The sequence below is a fragment of the Dromiciops gliroides genome, chromosome 3 (genome assembly GCF_019393635.1).
Source record: "Dromiciops gliroides isolate mDroGli1 chromosome 3, mDroGli1.pri, whole genome shotgun sequence".
Lineage (NCBI taxonomy): Eukaryota > Metazoa > Chordata > Mammalia > Microbiotheria > Microbiotheriidae > Dromiciops > Dromiciops gliroides.
This window is the reverse complement of record NC_057863.1, coordinates 652,813,736-652,837,350: the sequence shown is the minus strand read 5'-3', so window position 1 is coordinate 652,837,350 and position 23,615 is coordinate 652,813,736. Positions and strand designations below refer to the sequence as shown.

The following is a 23,615-nucleotide window of genomic DNA, read 5'->3' as shown; positions in this document are numbered from 1 at the left end:
CTATGTCCCTCAAAATTCTTTAAATATATTAATATTTTAAAAATTTCTTTTTTTTCTTCTATTAGATCATTAGAAGTATTTAAATTAGATCCTGCTAATGGCACAAATGTACCAGTAGCTCATATATAGGCTTCACTCCACTCTTGTATTTCTTTTTCAAAGTTTCTACTCAGTTGGAATCTTTTCACTGAAAATGCCTGAAAGTAATATGAAAAACAAGATGGCAGACTAGATATTTTCTCCTATCTCCATGACATCTCAAACCTCTCCCCAAAGAAGAAATTATGCTCCAAAGATAAAGCAACTTCATCTGACTTCATGGTCTAGGAAACAGAATCCAAAAGAAGGTTAAAAACTTCAGGTACTGATATTAAGGGACCTTGCAATACCTCAGCATGCTTCCCCCACCTCCTGTGGTACTGGAAGCTAGGCTGTACTTGCACACTCAAAGTCATGACAAAGGGTTTCATCAAAACATACTCATTCTTTTCCCCTCCCTCTTTTCACTGTTGCAGAGACTGTGGTCCCAGGCTGCAGAAGTTTGTTTGGCATCAGTAGCCAGGTTGGCCAAAGCTCTTCAGGAGCAAAAGTCTGCTGGGGTCTGAAGCCTTATTAGCTATCTGTATGACCTTGAACAAATTACTTAACCTCTGTTTGTCACAGTTTCCTTAACTATAAAATAGGAATAATAATATTCCCTCCCTTCTGGTGTTGTTTTTGGAATTAAAGGACATAATATCATAAAGTGCTTAGCACACTGAGACATAATAGTATCTGTATAAATGGTAGCAATTATTATCGTAGCTGACATATTATTACTAATTCATAGCCTTGGGATTTCTTCCCCTCTTTCCATTGAATCCTGCAGAGAATACATGGACAGGGAAAGAGAAGAGAGAAAAATATGTTTATCACTCAGACGTGGGAACATAGGTGCAGAGCCCCAAAAGAGGGATGGTCCCAGAGCAGCCATTGGCATGGTTTACTCTGATTGTATTTGTGGTGGGGTGGGGGTGAGAGAGGTAAGAATCCTATCCATCTCTTACATTAAATATGCCCAGAGCAATGATTAACAATATCAAATCCTTATAAATATCTCCTGGTTCTTCCCTCATCAACCTTGTTTTGGGCAAGCATTCAATCATTATGCATTTGTCTTCACAGTATTAGGAGGAAAAATGGAATTCAGAATTTGAAAGGAAATAGACATCTGTCTGCAGAAAAGTTTCACCATTAGAGACTTCTTCACAATCCTTCTGCTGTAACCAGGTCTGATCTACAGCATATCCCCACAGTGGTTTGCCTATTATTTATCCATTTGGTAGAAGTTGGAGTGAGATGTTCCTGATGTTCTCTCTTCTTTTCCTGTTTTTGGTGCTGGAGGCTCCTCAGTCTTTGAATCATAAAGAAGTTTCTCTCTGTTTCCTGAAAAGAGATTTAGGTCCCACCCACTACATGGATGGTGATTTTATTATTGGAGGATTTTTCCCTTTATTTATATATGAAAGTGCACAAATGCTATTATGGAAAAGTTTTACATTTAATCCTAAGAAACTTAATTTTTATCAGTAAGTTTTTTTTTTTAAATTTTGATTTTAAGAAGTATTTGGGGGGGGGTGTGATTAAAAAGCCACTTTTAAAGCATTTGCATGAACAGAGTGTCATTTCCTATCCTATTTTCTGCCTTCCATGCCTTTATTGTTTCAGTCACTGAAAATCATGACAACTGTCATGGTCTTCTTCCTTCCCATTCCTTAAACAACTAACAGTTGACATTATTGGAGAATTTGAATGCGAGGCAAATGCTTTGAATATATAATTTATTTTCATGTCAGCCACATATGGACCCTGTGAGAAAGGTATTATAAATGCCATTCACTATAACTGCTTCGTTCTCTAAAACTACAAATATCATTCACTATAATATGCACACAGTGAGCCACATATGTGTGCATTTGTATATGTGTAGACATATATAAAATATATAATTTTGACATCTCACATGTAATTATTAAATGCTTAAAATATGTAATAGTTATGATAATTATATTTATATATAACTGAATATAAACTTGTAGCTATATCATATATAACTATGTATAATTTAATTATATTTAAATAAATATTTATAAGGCTGAGTAATTATGATGCTGACTGGCAGTATAACAATAACTTATTCTCTTAGAGTGTTGCTTGATAGACTGAGAGGTTAAGTGAATTGCTGATGATTATACAGCTAGTATTTTGAGACAAAGCTTTTAGCTCAGGTTTTTCTGATTCTCAGTCCAGTCTACTATCTATGTCTGTCTCTGCATCTCTCTTTTTCTCTGTTATTGATGCATCACTTATTAAGGTTTAGGACTATAATTGTTTTATATGAGCAGTTTGGTAGCATTCCATTCATTCTCAATATTGCATGTTTTTAATATTATTGATTTTCACATTTAAAAAAAGGTAATTCTTTCATAATATATCAGAATCAGGTTTCTGAATTATTTTTCTTTATAATTTCACTTGATCCTCATAAATTCTCATGACATAGGTGTATCACCCACATTATACAGATGTGGAAACTGAGGGAGAAAGTAATTGAGTAACTTGCCCAATTTCACAAAACTAGTGTCTGAGATATTTAATTCCAGGTCTTTTGAGAATAAGTTTTGAACCTTATGTTCTGTGCCACTTAACTGCCCTGAATATTCAGTTTTGATCATTCTTTTTCTATTCATTCTTAATTTGTGGGAATCATACATGATTCTTTGAAGTGTTTAATTTGATTTTTTATCCATCTTCTTTTTAATTAGCTTAAATGGAAGTTTTCTCTCCCTACTACATAAAATCTTCCTCTCAGTTCCAAAAGTGATCTTCCTAAAGTGTATCTATGTCATACCCCTAGTCTATGAAATCCTCTGTGTCCTTCATGGCTCCAGGATCATATATACAATAGTTCTGTATTGAAAAGCCCTTCACTACCCATAAGGTTGCTACTTTTCCAGTATTCTTGTACCTTACTCTCTTCCACATATGCTAGGATCCCAGCTACACCGGCCCATAGACTGGTGCTTACACAAAGCATTCCACTTCCCCATTCTATTCTCTTTTTTTTATCCCCCATTTTATTTTCACTGACTACATCTCATCCCTGGAAATCTCTCCCTTCTCACCACCGCATTATGGATTCATTGGGTGCATTAAAGTTTCAGGTAAAATCTAACCTTCTGTAACAAGTCTTTCTCTAAACTGCTCAATGCTAGTGATGTCCCTAAGGGATTATCCAAATAATCTTGTGCACATTATGTTGCACATAATATTTTTGCATACAATATTTCCCTTTATGTTGTGAGCTCTTTGATGTCAGAAATATTACTTTCTTTGGTTTTCCTTTTGTTTTGCACTCTCAGCATTTAGCAGAATGCTTGGCCCAGAGGAAGTACTTAATAAAAGCTTTTGGTTTGATTAAAAGATTAGTTATTAGTCTTTTTCAAAATAATGGGTTTTTTGTGTATTTTTAAATTCCTTATACTGCTTTACAATTTTTATGTTTATTCTCTTATTTGAGGGAATTACTCTTTTGTGCTTTCTATTTTCTTTCTCTTTCTCTCTTTCTTTCTTTCTCTTCCTTCCTTCCTTAATTTCTTTCTTTCTTTCTTTCCCTTCCTTCCTTCCTTCCTTCCTTCCTTCCTTCCTTCCTTCCTTCCTTCCTTCCTTCCTTCCTTTCTTTCTTTCTTTCTTTCTTTCTTTCTTTCTTTCTTTCTTTCTTTCTTTCTTTCTTTCTTTCTTTCTTTCTTTCTTTCTTTCTTCCTTCCTTTTTCAGGGCAATGAGGGTTAAGCGACTTTTGGGCTGTTGCTTTATCTACTACACCACCTAGCTGCCTGAAGTATTTGCTATTTTCAAACATTTTTTTCCCCTAAATTTGACCTTGGCAACTCAAGTCCCTTTAATGGATATCAGTTTTCCTTTATGTTAAATGAGTAGATTAGAAGAGTTGAACTCTTAGGCACATTCTAGCTGTGAATCTACAGTCATGTATTTAAATATATTAAATGCATAGTGTTTTATTTTGCTTTGATTTCGAATAACAGCATATTATCATAGTTTGCATGTTGATTACCTATATGAAGAATATCAGTATTGATATTGATCTAATCTATAGCTGTATGAGGCAGCTAGATGGTGCAGTAGATAAATTGCTGAGCCTAAAGTCAGGATGAATCATATTCCTGAGTTCAAATATACCCCAAGATGCTTATTGCCTTTGTGATCCTTGGCAAGTCACTTAACCCTGTTTACCTCAGTTCCTCATCTATAAGATGAGTTGGAGAAAGAAAGGGCAAACCACTCTTGTATCTTTGCCAAGCAAGGCCTACCTTGGGTCACAAAGAATCAGACATAACTGTAATGAGTAAATAACAACAACATATTTATTCATATAGAGACAGTGAGAAGCAGAGGTAAGAAGACAGAAAAAAAGAAAGTGAAGAGAGATAAAGAAGAGGGGAGAGAGAGAGAGAGAGAGAGAGAGGGAGGGAGGGAGGGAGTGAGTAAAGGACGGAATAAGGGAGGGAGAGGAAAAGGGAAGGAGGAGAGGAAGAGGGAGAATGAGAGGGAGAGGGAGAAGATGGTAGAGGAAAAGCAGTAACTTTCCAGACCTCTCCCCAGGACCCCACCAAATACCTCCAAATAATGCTGAGAGAGAGAGAGAGAGAGAGAGAGAGAGAGAGAGAGAGAGAGAGAGAGAGAGAGAGAGAGAGAGAGAGAGAGAGAGAGAGAAATGGACTTTTTTTTGGTTCTGCCTCTGATACCTAGAAATTTTTCAGCAATGAGCAAATCAATCAACTTCTTAGTGCCCAGGAAACTGTCAAAGTCTGTACATTGTGCATCTGAATTGGCTGAAGTAATTTCTAAAATAAGTGAGTTACCCACCTCAAAGAATCTCAGACTGGAAAATACACAGTAATAATATTATCTAGTGAATTTTGGTAATTTGAAGGTACAGGAATAACTTGACTTCATTGGATTTTTTTTCATTTGCCCCAGATATGGCCTCATATACCAGACTATTCCTTTCTATGTTTCTAGGAGAAAGTCCAGAACATGTGACATTACCATGTTATATCTCTTACTGTCTGCATGGTAAGACAGTTGAATTGCATTTGATAATGACTAGTTAAGAGAGTGCACAATGTTTCTGACTTCATATGGTCTATATCTATCTATCTATCTATCTATCTATCTATCTATCTATCTATCTATCTATCTATCTATCTATCTCTCTGCCATTCAGTAGTATAGAGTTAAGTGATCAAAATGGAAATCCCTACAGTCCTATTTTGGTCTGCTATTTTGCTAACTTCTACATTCTAGACTGAGGCATAATCCCATTTTTTTCTGTATAGACTGAGGCATAATCCCATTTTTTCCTGTACATATCAATCCAGGCACTAACATCCTCCTTTGCATTTCCTGCTTAGGACAGTTCCAGATAGCCAAACAATTAATAAATGCTTATTGATGTACTGAACTCCATATGATTTACTTCACCATATGCATCACAGAAGAGTTATCATCAATGATAGTTTTATATTAAATATCAGGCAATTGAAAGAGTTTAAAGGAAGACAAATCATATAAAAGGTGTCATCTAATGATAAGCACCAAAAATCAATTGACGTATCTGAGTTGACCTTCAAGAAGCTATTACTATCATCTCTATAATTCCATTCCAGACACACCAGAGTAGGGTTGCTGACTCACTCAAGGAAAGTAAGTCATTGGAGTGAATTCCACCAGAACCAGGAATTAGACCTTCTCCATAATCATGATTTTAGTTTCCTTTCTCCAAAGCTCCAGTCCCATATTTTCTTGCTGATTGTTACTGTGGCAGAAATTGACACCATCCGAGTGATGCTTCCCACCAATCTTTATATTACAAACTAGTCCTTTGCTGTAGCCATTTTTCATCCTTCAGTTCAGTATCATAGGGCTCAGTATCAGAAATGTTTCTCTTCCTTGGTGAGAAAATAAGAAACCTGACCTGATCCTTTAAGAGAAAACTATTCTTTAGTTTGTGGACTACAAAGCTGCATGACAAGACCCACAACATTCATCTTTGCCAGGTATTTGTCTTGGCAAAAATTAGTAGATTGGTAATATCTAGGGATAGATGGTAGTTGGCTAGTTAGCTAAATTGACAGCTACACAAATAGAAAGAATGCATGTGTGTATTTGTGTGTATAGACTTATATATTTGTTAAACACATGTATGTGCGTATGTATTACTGTAAGGGTGAGATTACTAGAAGAGGATAAAGTAGTGTTTAAATAAGGACCTATGAGTTAGCAAGAAGAATCACACTAAGTTGCTTTTGGATGAGTCAAATCTAACTATGATGCCTAAAATTCTAATGTGTGGTTGCCATGAATTAGAAGCCTATAGCACCAGTCTTTGGGCATCAAGGATTTATTAAAGTATATTAGGGGTTAGTAAAGAGAACGTGTGATGTTCAGAAAGAGTCTAGCTCCCTGCACCTGCTGCTGCTACCATGACCTCCAACTGAAAGAAGGATCCCCCGTGCTGCCCACATGTGGTCCCCAAACACTGCTCCAAGCTAATTGGTTGGTAGTTCTTTCTAGTGTTTAAAGAAGGATTCCGGTTCTCTTTGAGTGGAAGCTCCCTGGGGGACCACCCAGGTACAGTTCCCACACACAGCTCCAAGCTAATTGGCTGGCAGCATTGACTGACATGACTTAAGGTGGTTCCATGAAAAGATGTAATTGTTCTTTGTATAGATGTAACTTCCAGACACTAGTCACATGCTTTCTCCTCAGGGTGGCATTGCCCTGGTTCTCACAATGTCTTTTTCAGCAGGTGTGTGTGTGTGGGGGGGGCTCACACTCTGATTCTCACAGCTTGAACAATCATTAGGTATTTTCTTTATGAAAGGATTTTCTGAGTCCTAACACTATTGTTCTCAATTGAGGTTGCAGGAAAAACACTACAATCAAGTCCTGGCCTTGATGTTTGCTGTGGAGGAGGTCAACAAAGACCCCAATCTGTTACCTAATATTACTCTAGGATTCCAGATTTATAACACCTACTCAAGTGATGTCAGAACATTGGAGAGCTCTTTGATGTTGTTGTCAGGAAAGAGACTGATTGCTCCAAATTACCACTGTGAGAAGCAGCAAAAGTCTGTGGCTGTCATTGGAGGAGCCAATTCAGATTTGTCAATCCAGATGGCTTCCATACTTGAGCTCTACAAGTTTCCACAGGTAAGAATCATGATGAAAAGAACACAGACTCTCAGGAAAACTGTGATTTGTAGAAGTAGGTAAAAGCAGGGACTTCAAGCTGGATATGTGATATGGTAAACACCGGGAAATCATGTCTTCTGGCATTATTCTTCAGCTGGTGCTCAGAGCAAGGAAGATACAAAGGTAAGATATTGAAATTAGGGATCAACATTACCGGTTCTAGTAGGATTTACCCTTCCAGCTTTGTAATATAATGTAATTATAATGTAAATACATATGTGTAGTAACATATGTGTGTATATATGATATATAATATATATGTAAATAGGTGTATGTTTATCAGTGTAATTCAGCCAAAATTGATGAGCACTTTTAAAATTCTATATGCATGGAATGCATTTTGCTCAATAATTAAACTGTCAGGCATAGGTGGGAGGGACAAATTAAAAACAAAATATCTCCATGATCTGAGATACTTTAAAGTATCACAGAAAATCAAGTGAAACTGAAGCAAATAAGAGATACAAAGAACAACTTATTTCACAAAAATCTGTGGATCAAGGAAAGAAAACTTTAAAAAAATGTTTTTTAAAAGAAAACATTTTTGTGGTTGCATTAGGGCAGGTTTCTTAGAGGATATGGCACACAATTACTGGTGCCAGTAACTTCCTTAGAGACTGAGTAAGCCTTTAATAGTGGAGAGTGAAACACTAACAGACAGAGATGAGGGAGGACTGGATTCAAGGAATGCTGCTTAGTCTATGCAAACACATAGGGAAAAAAGATGGCATGTAAAGAAAATGGAAAGATCCATGCTCTGTTATATTGTTTTCTCTAGTCCATATGTCATTCTCAAGGGGGATTATGTTTCTTTCCTGTTCAGATCACCTATGGCCCATTTGATTCTATCCTGAGTGACAAGGTCCATTTTCCAAGTGTTTATCAAATGGCACCCAAGGATTCTGCCCTTGCCCTGGGAATGGTCCAATTAATGGTGCATTTCAACTGGACATGGGTGGGACTGGTTATAACAGATACTGCCAGGGGGGAAACATTCCTCTGGGATATAAGAGAAGAGATGAATAGGAAGGGTGTGTGTGCAGCCTTTATAGAAAAGATTCCACTGGGTTTGAAATCCCTTACTTATTCCTTCAGTGTTATTCCGCCAAGCATTCATGTATCTTCTGCTAATGTAATTGTTATTTATGGGGATAACCATTCACGAATGACTCTACAATATGTGCAACAGTATCACAAACTATATAAAAAAGTATGGATTACCAGCTCTCACTGGGATTTCACCATGAGACACCATAGCGTGAATGTTGAAACTTTCAACAGAGCTCTGATATTTGCTGGTCAGACCAAAGAGATTCCAAGTTTCAAATCTTTCCTAAGGACAAGTAAGCCAGCCAAATACCCACAAGATATTTTCTTTAAAAAAATGTGGAACTCAGCTTTTCAATGTCCATTTCATCATATAAAATATGATCAAGATTGTTCACAAAACTCTTCTTTAGAAATGCTGCCTTTGAGGTATTTTGACATGTCTATGTCTAGCCTAAGTTACAATATCTACAATGCTGTGTATGCTGTGGCCTTGGCTCTCCATGAAGTACTCTTAACTAGATCAGAAATGGAATATTTGAGAGATGAAGAAAGCCTAATACTATATCCATGGAAGGTGGGTTCACATATAAAAATGATCATTTGATTCATAGGCTAGGAAAAAGAGGTGCTATCTCTAGAAAGAGGGCATTAATGAATCACTAAAAGGATTCTCAAAAATATTCTGCTAGCAACCAGGCCTATAACTTTTTTCTCTTTTTTCTGATGCCAGATGTGGCTCTTTCAGTAGTCCTTCTCAGTTATGAATAGAATTTGTATCTCTAGTCTACAAGAATTTAAAGGGAAAATAACCATAGTTTATATATATTTGGTTGCTATTTCTAGTTTCATCAGATGGACTGTAAAATGAGTGATAAATGTGCCAAAGGGGTACTGAAGCCTGTGCAGACTCAGTGTCTGCTATTTTATCTGAAATTGATAGTTTTCAAATTGAGAGGACTCAAGACCATACATAATATATGCCACATTCTCCCTGAGAAGTTTTCTACAGGCTTCACCAGGCTGCCAAAGGGATATTTGGTACAAAAAGATGCATAACACAAGAATTTCTTGGCTGTGATAGATACAGGATTTAAGTAAAAGGATTAAGGATAAATACAAGGTGTGAGAAGACTGAGGTGAGGCAGGTTCAGTAGCCAAAGGCTTCAGGGTCTAATTTGGCACGTTCCCTGTTTCTACATAGTTATGAGGATCACAATGGTGCATAATGTTCAGTTCCTGTACTCTTAAGTCAAGATGAACATTGATAATTTGTATATCATTTAATGTAAAAAGAGACGCGAGGGTTGTTAATTCCTGACTCATAAAGCTCTAATGAATGGCCTGAACATTTTTAGCTTGGAGGAAAAAAAAGGAATCAGAGGTGCATGATGACTGTGTTCAAGCATTTGAATGTCTCTTAATTTTATAGAATCATTAGCATTTTAACCCCAGAGAGAAGAGCTAGGAGCCATGCTTCGAGGTTTAAAGGAGGGCAATTTAAGTTTCATATAAAGAGGGGAAATATAAATTTAAAAACCAAGTAAATAAATGAGTAAATAAATACGTAAATGAAGGTATGAGTGAGACCACCAGCAGCAGCAATTTTGTTAAAATTGGAATTGGATAAATGAGCTGCCTCATCAGATGTTTGTATTTCATTCGTTGGAGGTCTTTAAGCAGAAGCTGGGGAATTGTTTGTTATAATGATGATTATGATCATATGTGTTTGTCGTCTGTGTTCCCTTCTATCTTTCAAGTTTTACAATTTTTTGGGTGAAAATGGATCCCATTTCTGAATTTTCCTAATTATTATTATCATTACCATTATTGTTATTGAACCATTTTAAGCCTCAGTTATCTCATCTGCAAAACATAGAACATAATTCTTTGACTACTACCTCAAAATCTGATTATGATGACAATACATTGGGAAAATTAAACTGAAAGGAGGAGTGATTTATTGACTGTGTTGCCCTGTACTTTTTGAAGTACTGAAGACGACAAGAGATAAATCAGCATTGGAGAAAGGCAAATATTATTTTTATTGACAAAAGTGGATCAGATTTCTTTTCTTTTCTTTTTTTGTCTGGGGCAATGGAGGTTAAGTGACTTGCCCAGGGTCATACAGCTAGTAAATGTCAAGTGTCTGAGGCTGGATTTGAACTCGGGTACTCCTGAATCCAGGGCCAGTGCTTAATCCACTGCATGACTTATCTGCTCCCCAGATCACATTTTTAAATTGATGAACCACTGAACTTAATCTAATTGTTTTTGTTGGAATTTTAGAATACATTATTAAAGGAAAGAATAGGAGCCATGTTCTAAATTGACAAAGTCTTCAGCCAAGAGAGATTCTTGAACAAAAAGCAAACACTACAGTTCCCACATCCCAACTGCAGCAAAACTCTGAGGCTTTCATAAAAGTGAAGAAAGACCTTAGAAATCCAGGTAGAATTTGCAGTTACTTCTTCAACCCCAGGCCTTTGCAGGAGGCTGGGGAGGGGAACAACATAAAGGCAATAGGAAAATGGGTTGCCAGGAAAAGAATGTTCAGTGAAGTGTAGCATTCTATTGTGGCAAATCAAGTTTAGTAAGCAAAGATCTGTGTCCAGAAGCAAGAAAACTGGAAAACTACCTTTAGAATGCATCTGAAGGGGCAGCTAGGTGATGCAGTGGATAAAACACTGGCCCTGGATTCAGGAGGACCTGAGTTGAAATCCAGCCTCAGACACTTGACACTCACTAGCTGTGTGACCCTGGGCAAGTCACTTAACTCTCATCGCCCCACGAAAAAACACAGAAAACAAAACAGAACAAAACAAAACAACCAAGAATGTATCACAAGTCAGAAATAAGTAGTATGGTCAGGATGCCCCAAAGTTCTAGGGAGTGGTAGTGGACAATGCCACTGGGCCACATATAGACAGCTTGGGTCTAGTGACTTTGAAGTACCAAACAGCTGACCTGAGCCAAGATAGAGGGCACAGAAGATCCATTTTTTAACCTTTAAGATCCAAGGATGCCTCATTCTGGGAGGCCAATGATAACTCAATAAAATAAGGGATCCAGCGTGAGACCAAGTGAGGCTATATATCCCACTCAAAAACTAAGCAGGGGACAGATATTAGTACTGACAAAAAAGATCCAATTTAAGGTGTGAAGCTGAAAATATGAGTAAATCAAAGAAAACAGTAGAAAATATTTGAAATCATCAAGGAAGCAATTATTTCATAACTACAAACAGACTAAACTAATACCTCGAAGGAATAATGCAAAGAAGAAATAAACAAATGAGATAATAGCTTTGTAGAGAAGAATTGTTAAGGAAATAAATAGTTTAGAAGAGAAAGCAGTGTCTTTACCAGATAATGGACTCCTAGAATTTTCAAATAGACCAGACAAAAACCCATGACTCCATGAAACAGGATGTGAGAATCAGAGTGTCACTACCCTGCTGAGAAAGACAGTGTGAGAACCAGGGAAGCTCTACCCTGAGGAGAAAGGATATGACTTGGCTTCTGGAAGTTGCCTGGCGGGACCAGGAGTTACATGTAATCATAGACTGCCTGTACGTCATGTCAATCAATGGACCAGCCAATTAGCTTGGGACTACGTGTGGGCACCTCCCTCTTCTGTTCCTGCAGAGAACCTCCATTCTAGGAGACTGAGAATCAGCCTTTTGCGTTCTGGAAAAGGCTGTTGGCAGCAGGGGCAGGCAGAACAGGAAGAGGAGACATATCTCTTTCTTTATTCATGTGTTTCTCTTTACTAACCCCTGATATACTTGAATAAATACTTAATGCCCCAAAACTGGTGCTAAAGCTTCTAATTTAAGGTGACCACTCATTAGATTTTTAGACATCACAGTTTTTTTTAAAGCTTCACAAGGAAAATAGTTATTGGAAGAAAATCAAGCAATTCCAAAGATAGAATGAACCATATGGTAACTTATAAAGAAAACAATCCAGAAAAAATATCAAAGAGATAATATAGGAGTTGTTACACTCGCTGAAAACCATGCATATGCATATAATATTATATTACATGTGTTGTGGATGCATGTATATGCATACGTGTACACACATACATATACAAAGGCACACACAAACATATACCATGTACACACATGTATATGCACACACCTTCATGTATATACACACATGTAGTGATATGGATATGTGTTTGCATGCATGTTTGTACATATGCACTTATGACCACGTATATACATATGTGAATACATGTGCATATATGAATATTTTTATATACACATATACACACACTATATATGTTTATATGTTTATTTGTATAAATATCAATATTATTACATCAACATCAATATATCTTTTCCTCTAATTCAGGAAAATATAAAAAATATTTCCCATGCTTATTAGATCAAAAGCTCAAAGTGAAGATATGAAAGTCTAGCAATAACCTCCTACAAGAAACATCAGGCACACATGAACCAATACCAAGTTCCAAGGAAGTAGTTAGGATTACATAAGATCTAAATCTTCTATAATAAAGAAGAAAATGTATAATATATTCCAAAAGGGAAAATATATAGGTTTACAAAGAAGAATAACTTAATCCTGAAAACCTGAGTATAATTTATTTGAGTACATCTATTTTATTACCTATATATACATACATACATGTACTCATACAAACAAGCCAGAAAAGCAGGAGCTGGAGAAGATTAGAGAGAGAGAGACAGAGAGACAGAGATAGTGAGTGAGGCACAGAGAAAGACAGAGACACACACAGAGAAAGGGACACAATGACAGAAAGACAGAGACACAGAGACACACAAAGAAAGAGACGGAGTCAGAGAGACAGAGACAGAGAGAGACAGAGATAGAGAAAGACAGAAACACAAAGAAAGCTCTTCAGTGTCTGATTTAGAATTTGTGCTCCTTTCTTCCTGACTACTTGAGACTCTTACCCTGGGCAAATCACCTAACTTTCCTTGTCTTCAGTTTCCTTATCTATAAATTGGAGACAATAATAGTACCTCCCTCAGAGGGCACAAACAAATCAGATAAAATGCACATTGCTTTTAAACCTTAAAGCAATATATAAATGCTAGCTAATATATGCCATTTAAGTATATTCTCAGGAAAGATAAAGAAATACAAAGAAATATAAAGTTGTTAAATACCACATAATGAGGGATGGATGTCACTAGCAGCTCAGAGTTTCAGGACAGACTTCATGTAGAAAATTGAGTTTCTTATATCTTGAAACAAGGGAGCTATTCTATGGTGCAAAAGGGATCTGGTGGCTTTTACACCCCAGCAAGGCTTAAATGTTTATATACCTTACTAATTTTAGACACAACTCCACCCATATTCTCTTCTGGGTCTATTTCAAATGGTACAGAAAATGGACATTTACAAATGGTTATCTTCCAAAAAATCATAAACATGAGCCTAAGGGTGCCCCATCAGGGCTGTCAGTCAGCCAAATGTACAAAAGTAGTGGCAATTCAGGACAATTCACTAAAGTGAAACGACCTTCAATGCTGATTGGTTCCTCCAGCTTAGAGATACTATTTTTAGTACCTCATTGAACATTTAATAAGATTACAAATGGACATGTTTTGTTGACCAAGGCATAAATTCACAGTACATAAGAACATATTACATATTATCTATTCCTATTTGTTACATTACTATTAATTTCAGCTACTAAAGAATTAGGGAAAGCATTTTAAATCACATTCTTTTAGTCAAAGAACTGACTTGTAGGTTAAATACAGATTATAACCATAGTTAAATCACTTATCTTTAAGGGTAAGGGAAAATCTCATTCACAATAGCAGATATAGAGATGAGGAGAACAATGTCTTGTGCAAAGAACAGAAAGAACTATTCATCAGGATTGTTGTGGGAGAGTGGAAGGAATGTACAATTCGATGAAAAGTGCTGTTTGGGACTGCTTTGTGAAAGACAAACAAAATCCTTGATATTTTACCTTGGAGGCAATAGGGAACTAATATGTCAGTTTTTTAGAGATGTGACATGGTCACATGCAAGCTTAAGGAAAATTCATTTAGTAGCAGTTTGTAGAGAAAACTGGAGTTATAAGAATCTGAGGCAGGGAAATAAAGTAAGAAGCTAGATGCATAGATAAGTAAGTCATCTTCATAGAAATGAGACAGCAAATTAATTATAGTTGAATTAAAGAACTTCTTCACTGCTTTGAGAGTTCAGATGTAGTTTCTTAATATTTATTTATAATAGACTTGGTAAGTGGTGTGTGTTCTTTCCTATGTCTCTAATCAACAAAAGGGGAATTGGACAGAAGGAAGTTTATGGGGGTGAATATTCCAGAAGAAAGAAAAACATAGAGGCAAGAAATGATTGCCAGTAAGACAAATGGCAAAAGGATTTGTGAAAATAGAATAATGGAGAGTTTCTCCTTGGAAGCTTTACATATAGGGGCCCCGACATTGCCTTCCTCCTCTGAGGGTGTACCTTGATCTTCCTTGTCACTAAAGAAACTTTCTATGGTCCTCATTTTTCTCTGTCTGCTCATCTTGCCTTTCTTTTACTTGACTTTTAGCCCTTTAGACTGGGGCAGTTTCTAGGCTGCACTGTCCCAAACTTCAGGGGGTCCCAGATGGTATGATTTAAGATGGCTCAGGTTCTTTACTTGCCTGGTCTGTTTCCTGGTGCATAGATAACCCCAGGCCAATCTGCTAATTCACCAGCATTGTGTGCTGTGGCTGTCAGCTCAGACAAGCCTATGCCCTTCCTCCATTTGGCCACTGCTACTCAAGCCTACTTACTGGTTCCCAGCAGGAGTGTGTAAAGGCCAAATTTAGTATGGGAAGAGTTAATTGGGTGGCTTTCCTTAATATTGGGTAAGAAAAGAAACAGCCTCTTTAAAAAAAAAAACAGGTTTATTAATGGGAACAAGTTTAAAACCATATCTGAATCACACAAGTGATATTAATAGAATTAGAAACAATGTATAAATCTCTGGGGCAAAAAGGCCCCAGGCACCCGAAACTGCCTCCAACCCAGCTAGCTCCAAAGAGCCAGCTTTGCCTCAAAAAACAAAAAAATCTCACCACACCCAAAATCTGTAGCTCTAAGGAAAATTAGCTGTGCAATCTCTTCTGTTTTTGGCCAAAGGTCAAACACCTGCAGCTCCTCTAAATGTCTGCCTTCCTTCCCTGTTTCCCTCAGAACCCTAACTGCCTTTATTCCTAACTTCCTCTAACTGAAACTAACTTTATCTAACTGACTTTTCCACAGGAAGGGGAGGGCCAGTTCTTAACCATGTTGAGTCTCTGATTGGCTCAGCACACCCACATGGGCTGTCCCCATTATAATCTAGCCAGACCCATGTGGGCATGGGAAAGCTATTAGAGGAGCTATTAGTTACTTAGTTTCAATAAATATTCCCTATGGTCAGAGTTCCTCTTGTTTGTTCAATTATCTCCCAAAGTATACACACCCATCTTCTCTTAGGCTTTTAAGCTTACATTTTTTTTTCAGTCTGACCATAATAAAGCAAAGATAGGGTTATGAAAACCCCAAATCCCAATTAATTCTTTACAAGTGAAAAACCCAAGTTCTGCCTTAGCAGCAGCAGAGATCCCTGTAATCTCCCATCTGCCAAGGGCTTAGCCCTCTCACCAAACAGTGATTCAGGGGCTCTGGTGGGGTGGGGGGAGCTCTTTCTCTGCCAAGGCCTTCCTGGAACTGGATCTGTGTCAGCAGGAATATGGGGGTTGGGCTCTACTCCTATCTCAGCACAGCAACTCCTTCCTTCAGACCTTCCAATCTGTCCTTGGTTGGAAAATGATCTCAGCATGTTTTTCTGTGGATTTTGCTGCTCTAAGAATTATCTTATGGCATTATTTGGAGGTTTTTTGGAATGATTGTGCTGTGAGTTTGAGAGCTCACTGCCTTTCCTCTACCATCTTGGCTCTGCGAGAAAAGAAAAACAACTGAGGCACGACTGGGAAAGGAAGAAAGTAAAATTATAATTTAGAGTATTTATTTACAGATTTATTATTTATTATTTACAGATTAAATATCCTGAAAAGTACTGTTAAGGGCTAAAATTCTAGCTAGACTGCCTAAAACATCTAATGAGTGGTTGCCAATAAATTATAAACTTTAGCAAGAGTTAGGCCTTTAAACATTTATAATGGAGAATAAGAATTTGGTAAAGAGAAAGAGAAAGGCCTAGATTTCTATCTATTAAAAGGAGAGTTTGTTTCTAGCTCCCTTCTCCACCAGCGTCCTCAGGAAAGAGAGCCCCAGTCAGAGCGCCAGGCTCCCCCTTCTTCCTCCCACAAGCAAACGTTACTTCCTGATGCCAAAGAAAAGACTCCTGGTCTTGCCCTTAAAGACCTTCACTTCAATGTAGAACTTTCCTATAGTCACTCTCCAGTAGGTGGCATCATTCCAATCATTACAGTACTGAGGATTAAGCAATTAAAAGTCCCACTAAAAGTAATGAATATGATTAGGAGGGTGAGGCATAGTGAGAAATGGAACAATAGAAAGTTTCAATCAAATAAATGAATTGACAAAGTCCAACTAAGGAAGTGGAAGCCTTGGTGGGTTTTCTTGGTAAGGATAAGATGCAGATTATGATCATCCCTGTGTGTGACTGAGGGGATGGAATAGATTATCTTGACAATTCACAATCTTTTGGGTGTCCTTGTATTGAAGTGGCACTTATAAGTTCTCTTCCCATTTAGCTGCACTCTCTTCTTAGAAATATCCAGTTTAACAACAGTGTTGGTGACCAGGTGTTCATGGATGAGAAAAGGAACCCTGTGGCAAACTATGATATTACCAATTTTGTGATCCTTGATAATGGTACAGAAGTTCTGGTGAAAGTGGGAGAGTTTATTCCTCATGCTCCCCTTGGTGAAGATTTTTCCATCCATGAGAATATCATCATGTGGAACCAAATTTATATAAAGGTTAGTAGTCTCTCACATGGAGGTTTTTCATAGGGTGTGGACATAAGAACATCTATTAATGGGGACATGGGTTTACTTTTTTCCCCTCTAAGGGACATATTTATGAGTATTGCATTGCTTACCACTAAACATCTTCATTCTTTTCCACAAGGAATATGAAGCTAAAAAGTAAAATATGAATTACTTTGAAGAAACAGATATATTTAACACCTTGGAATTCCTTTATTTATACACTGTCAGTAAAATATTCACTTAGAGTGGTTTTTATATATAAAATTGTTTTGCTCTCCTCTCTCTCTCTCTCTCTCTCTCTCTCTCTCTCTCTCTCTCTCTCTCTCTCTCTCTCTCCCCCCTGTAAAGAAATTATTATCAAACAAAAAGACAGGTTCTTTTTAGGATTCATCAAGCTTCAGGACTCTTCAAGAGGTGAATCCCTTCCAGTGCTTCTGGTTTCTCATTTTGAGACAGAAGATGGAAGATGAAAACATCATTTTAGCTTGCTTAAGTAAAACTCTTCTGGGAAGACCTGAGAGGAACTGAAAGTCTACCTCATGTCTCTATCTATATGCCTATTATAAAAACCCCTGGGAGTTTCTCCTTGGATGTGATAAAGGACAAAATCTTTTGGTTATGTTTTGCTATCTAGTTCCCAAAGGGATAAGGCTTTCACACTTTATTATCTCATGTATATCTTCTTTTGCTTCACTTCATTGATTTCTGTTTTGCTATGCTTTTGGCAAATGGGTTACTTTGTGATTCACTATGTGTGTTCATTGTGGAACTTTTCTTTAGTGGAATTCCAACCTGGGATATAGAGGTTGGGCCTCTTTCTCTACCCTAAAGTGACAAAAGGTTCAATCAGCAAATTAACATTGATTAAGAACCTTCTATGTTCCAAGAGGTGCAGCAAGGTGATTCAATAGATAGTGTGTTTTACCTGAAGTCAAGAAGTTTCAACTTCATAGGTTCAAATATGGCCTGAGACACTAGCTGTGTAATGCTGGGCAACTTACTTGAGCCTCTTTGCCTCAGGTTCCTCATTTGTAAAATTACCTGGAGAATGAAATGGAAAACCACCCCTGTATTTTTTTACAATTAAACTCCTAATAGGGTCACAAAGAGTAAAACACCCTTTGAAAATGACTTAACATCAAAATGTGCCAGACATTGTGTTAAGTTCAGAGGATACAGAAATAGGCAAAAAAGTCCCACTCCTCAAATAGTTTATTATTGAATAGGAGTTTTTAGTTGTGACTAACAGCAAATCATGGGAGTCATTAGGTAGAGTGGAAACCAGAGAACATTCCAGGAATGGTATCAGAGAAATTGCCTGGAACCAAGAGATGGAGTGTTTGGAACAGTCAGTCAGCCAGTTTCAATGAATCAAAGAATAAAAGTATGTGAATAAGTTAAGTGACTGGGAATGTGGAAGGGACATAGATAATGATGGGCTTGGAATGTCAGAGATGACATTTTATTTGTACATATTGACAATATGAATTAGACTGAAGTCGAAGAGGGTAACATGATCAAATTACTGCCTCAGGAAAATCACTTTACTGGCTCATGAGAGTAAGGATTGGAGTGGGGAGAATCTTGAGGCAGGCAGACACTCCACCAGGTTATTGCAATAATCCAGGACCATGCTGCTACGATCCTGCAATAGAGGGGTGGCAGCGTCAGAGGAGAGAAAGGTTTGCAGTTGAGAGATGTTGCAGTGGTGAAATGAACAAGTTTGGCAATACCTGGATCTGAGGGGGTGAGAGGGAGTGAGGAAACCAGGATGACTCCTAGGTTGTAAGCCTAAGGGACTGAGAAGTTGATGTTGCCCTTTAGAGGAATAGAGAAGATAGGAGGAGTTAAGGTTGAGGGTAAAAAGATGCATAGGTTTGTACATAAGGAGTCTTGGATGTTTACTGGATATTCAGTTTGATATCTTTGAAAGATAAAATGAGATGTAAGATTGGAAGTCAGCTTAAACATTAGTGCAGGAAAGTTAGATTTGGGAAATCTCAGCATAAAGATGATAATGAAATCCAAGGGAGCTAATAAGATCGCCAAATAGCATAGAGGAAGAAGAGAAGATGGCCCAGGGAATAACCATGAAGGACACAGAGTTAGAAGGCAGGTTTTGAAAGGGAATGCAGCAAAGGAGAAATAGATAGGTCAGGTGGCAGGAAGTTTGATTGAATCTGATAATATTCATCAATCTAAAAATATGTAAAGAACAAGATTCTCTCTCTTTCATTTATCATCTCTCCCTCTCCCCCTTACTCTACTTTTACCTTTCTCTACCTCTACCTCTATATCCATTTCTATCTCTGTCTCTGTCTCCATCTCCATGTAGATCTCTATATTTATCACCATCTCCATCTCCACCTATACCTATATCCATAGCCATATGAATGTATATCTATCTATCTATCCTTCATCTATCAATCACTATATCTTTATCTATCATCTATCATCTCTTTCTCTCTCTCTTCTCCTATTTCTATCTCTCTCTACCTCTACCTCTCTTTCTATCTCTGTCTCCATATCCACCTCCATGTTGATCTTCATCTTCATCACCATCTCCATCTACACCTATACCTATATCCATAGCCATAGCCATGTACATTATCTATCTATATCTATCTATCTATCTATCTATCTATCTATCTATCTATCTATCTATCTATCTATCTATCTATCTATCTAACCCTTAACACATCTCTCTCTCTCTCTCTCTCTCTCTCTCTCTCTCTCTCTCTCTCTCTCTCTCTCTCTCTTTACTTGTAGCACAACACACTTTTTCTCTAAGGAAAACAAAATGGCCCACAGTACAAACTTTCTTCTTCCACTTCTGGAAGGAATTAAAATCTCTCTTAAATATTCAGAGAAGAGACTTGAGATGTCAATTCTGCCCCCTTTTGAGTCGCACAATAACAATCCTTGCCATAGTTGTACCTCTATACACTTGTTGGGCCCAATCACTCTAAATTTTCCCTAGACAAACATTCTCTTTCTTCATTAATTCAACAAGCATCTTTAAAGACCTAATGTCTGCCAATTTTTTGAGGTAAAGGAAAAAAAGGTCTCTCTCCATGTTTTCTATTCCCTTTTTTCTTTTGCAATAAATTTCACACTTAAATATTTTGCAATGAATTCTCTTGTTTACATCTCATCTTTTTTGGCATTTGAATTTTTCACTACTCTTTATTAATTATGAATAAACATGTTCCATTATTTCCCACTATTCAAATTCATGCAATAGACATACTTATAATTTCAGAATGGGTATTTCTTCTGGTTGTCAGATTTCTTGGCATGATGAGCTCCTGAGTCATATAAATGAGGCAGTTTCAAGGGTTCCTTATATAAATCAATTTTTAAAGGTGATGTTTCATTAGAGAAAGTGAGATTATAGGTCAGTGTCTATCATTTGATCATCTTTTCTTTTCATTTAGCATAAATTACTTCTTGAAATGTTAGACTATAGTTTGTATGATGTCATTCATCATTTCCACTTCTTAAAAATCTTTCTACTTTGGTCCTGGATTTTATCTCCTAGGAAACAAATTGATGGCCTACACATTATTAGAAAATCAGCCAATATGTTCATATCTTTTAAAATAAAATACATTTTTATTATCTTCTGAAGAAGATTCCTTAGTTAGACTGTACCCTTACCAAGTTATTAATGTCCATAATTTCAGAATCACAACTGGGAAGTAAACAAATTGTTCAACCCGGGCCACTAACAAAAATATAGTCCATTTTAATGTATATGTCAACAAAAGTCAGTACACATAATAAAGAATTACCACAAAAGTATAAAATTAAATACTATGCCCCAGAAGAGCTATTTCCCATGGATGCTTCTCAGTCCAGGGCATTCCTTTGTTACTAGCCCCATTTGGCAAATGATGCCTCCATCTTCAAAATAAAATATAAATTTTTAAGAATATAAGCTTTTTCCTGCGAATGGTTTTGGCTGTATCCCAGAAATTTTAGAAATTAATTAGGACAGAAGATATAGTGTTAGAAATAGAGTCAGGATGAGCAGAGAAAAAAATTCCTGTGCTTACATAGTGAGATATACATAGTATATTTTATATACATATAGACAAATATTATATGTGTGTTATGTGTGTATGCAGTTTAAATTTAAATTCATTTGGTACTTCATGACTACTTGTCAATTGACTTCCATGATATTTTTAACAGAATAGCATTTCATTCATTCAATGTTTTCTAGAACTTATTATATTATCTCTTACATATTAGGCAATGGAGAAGTACTTGTTGATTGATTAATGAATCACTAGAAACATGCACCAGGCATTACTTCTCTAGAAATTCTACAAAATTTAGGACTTCCCAATGTCATCAATTCCAAAACCACTCTGCACCTTCTAGACTATTTGAATGACAAGCCCCTTCAAAGAATTTCCTTCTACAGACTCCCCGCTCTGTGTGCAGTGAGAGCTGTGGCTCTGGATTTCGGAAATCTGCTTGTGAGGGAGAGTCCATGTGTTGCTTTGACTGTATGCCCTGCCCAGAGGGGGAGATTGCCAACCAGACTGGTAAGTACATGCACAGAACCATACCTTCTTCCTCAACTTCCGAGGAAGAGTCTTGTAGAGAATGTGGAAACGTAATTGGAATAGAATCTCATGGTCATATACATTCTTTGGAAGTAAATCACCTGGAGCAAATGGAGATACCTTAGTGGAAAAATACCAGAGATGGGGATAATTAGAGTAGAAGCACAAAGTGGGCAGTGTCAACACAGTATTGGAAATAGGACCCAAGTTAGGGAAAGATGAGTACCTTGCTGTGTATGTTTATGGCTTTGATGCCTACTATGTGTCATGCACTATATATATATATATATATATATATATATATATATATATATATATATATATATATATATGAAGGATTATGTGGATGAGAGAAAATATTTCTCCATATTGATGGCTGAAATGGCAGAAATCCTGTGTAGTCCCAATGTAATGATTAAAGTGCATGTGTTATTAATAGGTTGAGTGTAAGCAGAAAGACATTGGAAACAACCTTGCCATCCGACTTTTCTTTTCACAAATTTTCACTGTACCAATTTATCTATATTTGCTCCATTTCTTCTATGGAATTTGCTGTCTTAATGAGGGCATCTTCTTACTCCGAAATTTCATTTCATATCTATTTTTTTAGTTTTCTTTTTTCTATTTTTTTTGGGTTATAAAATCCTTCTGCCATGCTGTCTGCTCCCCTATGTGAATCCCTTCCATGCCCTACATTTGTGTCAAGATCACTCATGCCCCATTTCTCTCCTGTTTTTCTAGTTTTCTCCTGGCCCTATGGGAGAGGACATTGTGCCACCAAGAAGGGTATTTTCTTACTTTCATTTCACCCTCTCACCAACCATATTCAGCTTCCTTAGTATGTACTCTTTCCTAATTAGAATGCAATACTTTGAAGAGGAAGATGGTCATTCATTAATAGTACATGTATTTCTAGTGGGCTTACTATAGAGTAAGTAAGGTTGCATAGGTTCACACAAAATAGATTCTTTATAAATCCTTTTTGACGGCCAAAAATTACAACATACTTTAAAAAACATTGTGTTCCTAGCAATGCAATAGTTTATTTATTAATGAGACTTTAAAAAAAGCTATTTTAGGCTTGGAAGGCTCTAAGTGCCAGACAATGGTGATTATGTATTAGAGATTTAGATAGTGTGAGAGGTTCTTCTCATTTCTCAAATATGGAGTGGCTCATGTGAAGCCCTATAAAGTTATGCATGTATATACACACACATACACATACATGTATACATGTACACAAGACACATACATGTACATGCGCAATGTATATATGTACACATATACATACATGTATGTATATGTAAATCACATTAAACATTTACATAATAGTCATGTTCTGAAAGAAGAATCAGAACAAAAGGAAAAAACCTCCAAAATTAAAAGAAAAACAAGGAAAGTAGATACAGTACGATTCAATCTGCATCCAGATTCCACAGTTATTTTGATCATTTTCCATTATGACTCCTTTCAAATTATCTAACATCATTGTATTCCTGAGAAGAGATAACTCTATCACAGTTGATCACCCCACAGTATTGTTGATACTGTACAAATTTTTGTGGTTCTGTTCATTTCACTCAGCATCAGTTCATGTTAGTCTTTCAAGGTTTTTCTGAAATCTGCCTGCTCATTTTTTCTTACAGCACAATAGTATCCCAATACATTCATATGCTACATCTTGTTTATTCATTCCCGAATTGATGGGCAT

At 36.8% G+C, this 23,615-nt stretch overlaps 1 protein-coding gene across 1 annotated transcript in view; it reads left to right on the top strand.

Moving 5' to 3' along the window:
- The first annotated feature begins 1,464 nt into the window (after positions 1-1,464).
- LOC122748304 (vomeronasal type-2 receptor 26-like) overlaps positions 1,465-23,615 on the top strand; it is a 31,747-nt gene continuing 9,596 nt past the window's right edge. The window contains exons 1-5 of the mRNA XM_043993967.1: positions 1,465-1,568; positions 6,982-7,273; positions 8,139-8,939; positions 17,088-17,315; positions 21,760-21,883. Coding sequence (XP_043849902.1) covers positions 1,516-1,568; positions 6,982-7,273; positions 8,139-8,939; positions 17,088-17,315; positions 21,760-21,883 — 1,498 coding nt within the window. The 5' untranslated portion in view covers positions 1,465-1,515. The remainder of the gene's footprint in view (positions 1,569-6,981; positions 7,274-8,138; positions 8,940-17,087; positions 17,316-21,759; positions 21,884-23,615) is intronic.